At 41.5% G+C, this 8,006-nt stretch overlaps 1 protein-coding gene across 2 annotated transcripts in view; it reads left to right on the top strand.

Moving 5' to 3' along the window:
* MKRN1 (makorin ring finger protein 1) overlaps positions 1-8,006 on the top strand; it is a 15,231-nt gene that overhangs the window by 812 nt on the left and 6,413 nt on the right. Inside the window, exons 2-6 of one of the 2 annotated variants that reach the window (XM_019515402.1) lie at positions 1,730-1,956; positions 5,216-5,442; positions 6,208-6,422; positions 7,117-7,227; positions 7,713-7,851. In XM_019515402.1, the coding sequence (XP_019370947.1) occupies positions 1,730-1,956; positions 5,216-5,442; positions 6,208-6,422; positions 7,117-7,227; positions 7,713-7,851 (919 nt within the window). The remainder of the gene's footprint in view (positions 1-1,729; positions 1,957-5,215; positions 5,443-6,207; positions 6,423-7,116; positions 7,228-7,712; positions 7,852-8,006) is intronic. The other variant, XM_019515403.1, reaches the window with a different exon arrangement.

Raw genomic sequence — 8,006 nt, 5'->3', positions numbered from 1 at the left:
GCCCTAAACAGGCTTGAAGGAGGAATTTGCATGCTGCAGAGCCAGGCTCCCTGCATAGCTGCTCTGCAGCATGGGGCAGGAATAGCTCTGGAGCTCCAACTAGGAGCTGTGAGGACCTGCTCTTCATAGAACCAACTGGTTAGAGACTAGGAAAGCAGTGTGAAGGTTCCTTTTTCCCTGCCGGCAAGGGGAGCTGGGCAGGGAGCAGATGCTTGAAACAAAAATCTGCAAGCCACTGATGCAGGGCTCTATGCATAGCTGCTTCTCCCAGCTCTTAGCTGGGCTACTCCATTCTAAGACTAGGTGTTTTCCTCATGATGAGTGGGGAGAAAAGCCTCCTCTTGAAATTGAAAATCTTCTTAAGCATTTTATTGTATTTACTTAAACTTTTGAAATAATTTGCACTTGATAAATAGTTCAGCATTGATAGTTTTAACATCCATCCCTTTCAGAAATTTAATATCTTGATTGTACTCATTGGTATTGAAAAGTGACTATCATATTTGTAAGTTCCTTTCTGGGGATAAATAACTGAAGTGTTGTTTCAAGGGTTCTGAAATGATTCCTGCATAAATAAGTGCTGGTTTGTGAAAGCCAACAGATGCAAATGGTTTGAAACTCTCCCAATGTGGAGAAGTTTTCACAAGGCTAAAATCATGCCAGGCTTTTATTGCTAAAAGGTCAGAGCTGAGTAAACCTTTTAAAACTATTTGTTGATGTCCCTGACTTGACTCCCAACTCATTTTATATATGATCAAATACCTTTGTAATAATTTCATGCAGTAGTGCACTTCACAAATATTAATGTTGAAATAAAACCTCGTAGGAAATCTAATCTTTCTTATGCATAGTGAAAATGCTCAAATAAGACCATACATCTAGGTCAGTCTCTATGCAGCTATTTGTATATGCTTGCCATTACTATTTTTTGTCAGGGTAGTGTAGATATTCATGGATATCGAGGCTTAAGCTTCCCAAATGAAAAAAAAGACTCGTGAAAATGCAGTTTAAGTTCCTGTTGGGAACATCACTAGGGTTTACACAGAAATAGGACACCTTCTCTAGTCGGTAATTCTCCACCTTTTACTTGTTACCAATTTTTCTGGCACAAGAAAGATGAATCAGTTATACTGTTTTCAGCAACTGAATAATTTCTATTAACTCTTCCTAACAAGGTAAGAGTCTTTGACAAATATCTGAGATACCAACAGGAACATAAATCAGTAGTTTATAAATGAGACCTGCCTAATCTGAAACTGGCCAGGACTTGGACCTTTTAAGGAAAGAATACTTTCAGATTGTTTGTGGGTAGGGATTAAAGTTTCTCTTTGGTAAACAGTTGACACCCTTTGTAAATCAAGGAAGTTGGGTGTCTAACTTGCAATATCCTTCTGGCTATATTTAGACATCTGAAAAATGGAAAATGTTGAAATTCTGAGGCTGTAGGAAGTATTAAATGATGACTTGTATCCATTGACAGGACAGCTTTTTGATGCATGTAAAAAGTCTCATGAAGGATTTAGGTATAGGAAGGGTGCACAGACCAATATTTGCTGTGGGCTACTTTATCTCCTACAAAATCACTAAGGGATTTTTCAGGCTTTTACCATAGTGGTATTTATTCATCTTGGTCATTCCTTCTCCCTGTGCTTGCAGATTGGTCCTTTGTACAAAACTATATTGTATAGTTGATTTCTCTAAGTTCATATGGTGAATTTTAATGTGTTAGATATGAACATACCAAGCCACTGAAACGGGAAGAAGTGACTACTGTGACTCCAGCTGCAAAAACTTATCCTTCAGCATCCTCAGACCTCACATCACTCCCTGAAACACTCGAAGCAAGCACTGGTGAGACAGAAATTGAAAATACAAACCTGGCAGCTGCAGGAGTAGGTGCTGAAGACTGGGTAAATGCCGTAGAGTTTGTCCCTGGGCAGCCATACTGTGGACGTGGTAAGCTGATCATGGCATAACGGTAAATTTCTGTCAGGGGTTCACAAATTTACTTGTAGTGCAAAGTGCTTGTTCAGTGTTTTGTTGTCTTGATACAAAATGCTTTTGTTTCTCTTTCAAGTGGAATCACTGGTTCCTCTCTAGTCTTGCACTGACTCGGATATTCTTTCATGGGCAGCAGAACCATTCTACATCAGCTTTTGGACCGCAGAATACTTCTCTGAGACCAGTCTAAACCATGGCTCTCAGCCATGGAAAATGCCAGCTGTTTGTTTTCACTTGTTTTTTGACCACAGAAAAATAGAGCAATTTTTCTGATGCAAAGAATTCAGAAAAACTATGACAGAGCAGAATGCTTTTGACACCATGGATTTCTCTTTGAAATCTTTTGTTCATCTTGTGAATCACATTTGTACATCTAACATCACGCCACACGAAAGAGCGTAAGGCACCCCAGGGCGCTTCAGCACCCTGGTTTAAAATCTCTGGTGTAAACACTGTAATGAAAGATCCTCCAATCTTGGTTTCTGCATTGGTCTGAGCATGTTGCTGAATCTCTTGAAGAATACTTCCTTTTAGAGTGCAACTTGTTGTCTATAAACAAGAAAAAAATCCAGGTAGGATCCAAAAAATGTGGCCCCACACAATTCCAAATAGCAAACTGAAGCCAAAATGGTCATTTTTGTTGCATCATGACAAGGGGTAATGCTCTGAAGTTAAGTCTTACAGTTCTGAGAGAGAGATTTTTGTGAGTATCTGTAGCACCCTGGATGTCATCACATCTGTGTACTGAGCCTGTAGTTCTTGCTTTTGCTTGAGTGGGCAATGAAAAGTGCTGTCTTACTAGTAAAGGACTGTCCCTCAAGCTTGACTGGATAATCATTTGGCTGGGGGCCCTATGTCCTCAGAAGCATGAAAATCTGCCTGGCTTCCTTTCTGGTGCTTAATACATGCCATAACAGTGAAGTCGTCTCTCTTTCACTGGGGCAAAGAGCCTCTGGCTAAAAAATCACGTGTATATAGAATCAATTGAGTACTGGATCTGAGTCTTTTTGAATTTCCAATACTTCGTCCCACCTCTTAGATCAGATCTCTTTGGTGTTTGAAAGCTTAGGAAGGCATCTTCCCTAACACCTGTAACCTTATTGGCTTTATTGAGGCTATGTTGTTTTTCTACTGGGTTGGGAAAATGATTTACAGAGATTAGTCACTAGAGCAGTGTATTCTCCTGACTGCCTCCCAAAGTCTCTTGTCATTTTGGAGTTTTTTCAGAGCCTTTTCTCTTTATAGATGGGCTCACCAGTTACTGTGTTCTGTGCAGTCCCAGCTGTCCTAGATCAGGTGGGGATTTCTCCTGAATACATCTAAAAATGGCCCCTTGTAGATGTATGGGAAAAGAAACTGGCACAAAGGATCTTCCCTTGTCTTTTGAAGGAATAAATTGAACCAAGTTCTTCTGTGAGAATATTGTATTTTAATACATTTCCGATAACAATATTGGAGATGCCGTATATATGCAGCTCTAATTAATGTCTTGGAGCAAACTGAAGGTACCTAGATGCATCTAGGCACTGAATTGTTTTTTTTAATATGGGTATTTTGGTATCTATGCCTTTTTTAAAAATCTAGTTCTTGGAGTGGAGGGGAAATATTACTGAATTAGTGAGCCCTTTAAACTTTATAAGGAAGATCTTGCTATAGCTAGTGTGCTTTTCAGTAGCAAAAACCCACTGAGATTCTCAAGTAGTTGAGAGCCATAGAATCAGGTCTTTTCAAGTCTTTGTGATCCACTTCTCTGGACAATATTTCAGGACACTGATCCAGTTCTTTTAGTTCTTAATGTGGATTTCCATTTATCAGACAGTTGAAATATTGTTTTATACCTTTAGTTCAAGTGCCTACCCTTCATTAGTCAAGAGAAGTAAGCTGTTACTGTAGTGTCAGGAGCTGCAGAATACAACCTTGCATGCAGCTAACGTTTCTGATTATAGTAGGCTGTTCTAACAGAAATAACCTTAAGTGTCTTGCTAAAGAGCTGTAGCCTACACAAGCAGCAGGCTAATATGTCTGACAATAAGGTTTTGTTGAGGTAAGGTTTCCAGAGCTCCAGGCTAGTTCTGGTAAGTATCCTTCATTTTACATGACTATGCATTGATTACAGTGGAGACACTATACCAGTTTGAACGGTGGTTAAACTAGTTTGTTTCCAACTGTTCTAAGGTTTGTTTTAGCTGGTGTGGACTTGGTTAAATTATGTTTTAACTAGTTATAACAGAAGTCGAACATGGTTTTTAACTTGTTTCAGCAGGAGTGAGTTAGAGTTAAGGTGATACTTGCTGAACAAAACCCTACTTAAAAAAATAATTGAGCAATAATTGAGCCATTATCAGAACTGGTGAACTTGTAGAGCACTGACTGTATCGTAGTAAGTTTGCATCTTGCCCCTTACGCTATATTGACAGCTTGCCCTTGGGTGGGCTAGAAGTTTGGCGGGCTGGGAAGGGCAGAGGGTTGAAATTTTGTTTGTGCTTGCTTCCTTGCTTGTGAAACAATTAAATTGGTTTAGGTCATGGCTGTCAAATTGGCTTTGGGGCCTGGGCCAAATCTGGATTGCAGAACTCCTTGCAGGCTGGATCCATCCCAGGGCATGAGGAAGTGGTAGTGGTTGCAGCAGCTCTGGCTCTCTGACCTAGAGCATGTGGTGGCAGCTCCAACTCCTCTTTCCCGCTTACCCCATGTGCCCCATGCCAGAGCTGCCCCTGCCATATGCCCCATGTCACAGTGACAGCTTCAGCTTCAGCATTGAATATGTGGCAGGGGCCTACAGCCAGGGGAAGTAGGGCTGTAGCAGTGACAATAGATGAAGTAGCTGGAGGGTGATTAGGGCTGTATCAGCCCTTGCTAACCCTCCTGCTGCTGTTCATCATTTCTGCTGCAGCATGAGAGCACTGTATTCTGTGGCAGCCCACATCTCCCAACTTTTGGTGGTCTGCCTGTAGTACAACAGGTTGGATAGAGTGGCTCCATGGGCCGGATCCATCTCTTAGGCTGGATCCAAATTGTGAGCCATATGTTTGACACCCCTGACTTAGTGTAAAATTTTTTTGGGGGGGGTGATTTGTGTGATTTGAGACTTGCATTCGCTGATGGTTAAACTCTAGCTTGCTTACCTATGGTCTTTAAAGATTAAAATACCATTTTGGAGTCTGACACCCCAGTTTAACGCATTGTTTCCTATCTATTTAACTTTTGCCTCCAGCTGCCCCTTCCTGCACTGAAACACCCTTGCAGGGAATGGTGATTGAGGAGGAGTATGAGAAGCAGCAAGCAAATGTGGAGATGAAGAAGCAACTGTGCCCCTACGCTGCAGTAGGAGAATGTCGTTATGGAGAAAACTGCGTGTATATCCATGGGGATGTGTGTGACATGTGTGGGTTGCAGGTCTTGCATCCAGTTGATGCTGCACAGAGATCCCAACACATAAAGGTAAACACACAAATAATTTTTGTGTTGAGCAATATCAAGAAGATACTTCCTAGCTTTGTGCAAATATTTGTCATTTCCTCCCCTTCATTAAAAGTTGATTGTATGGAAGTTGGTCAGTTTCATGAAGCTGATGCTGCAAACTTGACTTCTGGTCAAGGCTGTTTTAAAATAACTATATAAAAAGGAGTGAACTTTGAAGAGTCTTGTATAACGGTACAGATACTGGGCTAGGGAGAGAATTATGGAGAAATGAACAAATTTGTAAATTTAACACAGGGAATGGACTTGCTGCATGTAAGCTGCTCTGAGTTCCTGACTGTAAGCATGCTCTTATCCTGTGGTGACTGAAGACCTAGAAAGCACCCACAGTTTAGCTTTCAGTTAGCACTAGGCCTTTCTAAACTTTCACTTGGTAAGAGCATGTTTGTGGGCAGTTACCACAGAGCAGTTCTGTTTTTGGCTGGTGGAAAATGGATTCCTTTTCATACAGGTGTTTTTGTTTGTGTCTTATTTCAGTTTGGGTTTATTGGTCCTATTTAGTTGAGTTGTTCCTGTGTGCAGTCAGATTTGTTATTGGGAAGGAACTTGAACTAACTTTTGCCTCTTATTATGTGAGAAGCTTTTTGAGGACTGATCTCTTGCTCTTAATTCAGGCCCACATTTAAACACTAAAACAGACAAACCAAAAAGCAAGCTGAATTCCTAACTCTTAGCTGTTCATCTTGTCCCTTGCTATGTTCGTATTTGCATTTCTCTTTTTTTCAGTCTTGCATTGAAGCTCATGAGAAGGACATGGAGCTCTCCTTTGCCGTCCAGCGTAGTAAAGACATGGTGTGTGGGATTTGCATGGAGGTGGTGTATGAAAAAGCCAACCCCAGTGAGCGCCGTTTTGGGATTCTCTCCAACTGCAACCACACTTACTGTCTCAAGTGTATCCGCAAGTGGAGGAGCGCTAAACAATTTGAGAGCAAGATTATAAAGTGAGGCACTTTTCCCATTTTGGTTGTGCTTTGTTACTTTGGAAAAATTTAATATCTTGTGATAACTTGGAACAAACTCCCCCTGCACACAAAGACTGCATTAAATGCATTCCTAACATTAACCTGGAACTGAAATCATTTTCTAGGGGTAACTTTTACTCTGACCTGGTTAACATCTATTAGGAGTAAACAATCTGCTTATTTTGAACAAAAGCCATGTTCTGTCATTAGCAAGATGCTGCCCAATTTGTTACCATTGTAAAGATTTCAGGCACTCAGATTAGACTGAGGTCAGATTAACCAGTTCTGATTCTGTTTCTTAACTTTTTGCTGCCCTACTTCATCATCTAGCTGACAAACCATTTCCCCTTAAGAACCCAACCAGCCAAATACGAAAACGAACACAAACAAATAAATTTATTTAAATCTAAAGCAAAAGGAGTCTGTGTGAAATGTTTTTCCAAGTTCTTTTTTGAGACCTCCTGACCAGCTGCTGAGTTGAGCTTTTAAAGAAGAGGAAGAGTTTTAGGGTGTCGTCTTGTGCAAAAGAATGTAGATTGAAAAAGCCCATGCAGCCAGTGTCCAGGTACAATAACATACAGCTTTAAAGATGGGTACATGCCCTAGTTTGTTTGTAACAGGAGGGAGCGCCCTGTCATGTGGAATTTTGCAGCACGGTCTGTTCATTCCCCAGGTCCTGCCCAGAATGTCGGATTACGTCGAACTTTGTCATTCCAAGTGAGTACTGGGTGGAGGAGAAGGAAGAGAAGCAGAAACTCATTCAGAAATACAAGGAGGCAATGAGGTACGAGCACTGCAGCCTTTTCTCAAGTCAAGACTGCAGAGATAAGGGCACACCTGCAGAAGGGTGTTATCTAAAGCCCTCTCATACCTCCCTTCCAACCCCCTGCACATGAAATGTGTCCTTACCTAACCACCCACAGATGCATGCATCCACACAATCACCCAGCTGTTCCTATCCACTTCTGACTTCACAGCCTTCCTTATCTACACAAAATACTATTCATACAGCCATAAGGTAGTACAGGCTTGTGCACTCTGATCAGCCTCCTTATGCATGCATCTGCCCACACACCTATTGGGGTGTGTGTGTCTGTGTGTACATAATGTGATACATCATTGGTATGTGATACATTTGGCTGATTTTGAAATGGCTTCAGTGACAAGTGGAATCTATTTAAAGAGACCCCCTTGGACTATAGGCAAATGCAGTACTGAATTCTGCTTGGGTCTACTTTGAGTAAGGGTTGCGATTATTTTCCTTTCCAGCAACAAGCCCTGCAGGTATTTTGATGAAGGCCGTGGGAGCTGCCCATTTGGAGGGAACTGTTTTTACAAACATGCATATCCTGATGGCCGCCGAGAGGAGCCACAGAGACCGAAAGTGGGAACATCAAGTAGATATCGGGTAAGCTTCAGCGTTTTTGGCCTTTCTAAAAGGGGGTGGGGTAGGAGGGAGGCATGGTCAACAGGCTGTCTGGGGAGAGGGAAGGAAAACACTATCTCTGCAGACCTCTGGATTTACTTAAGTAGTAAACAATATAAATAATGGATTTGAGGAGG

This window comes from Gavialis gangeticus, unplaced genomic scaffold, assembly GCF_001723915.1.
Source record: "Gavialis gangeticus isolate Ggan-Ray unplaced genomic scaffold, GavGan_comp1, whole genome shotgun sequence".
NCBI lineage: Eukaryota > Metazoa > Chordata > Crocodylia > Gavialidae > Gavialis > Gavialis gangeticus.
This window is presented reverse-complemented; position numbering and strand designations above follow the sequence as displayed.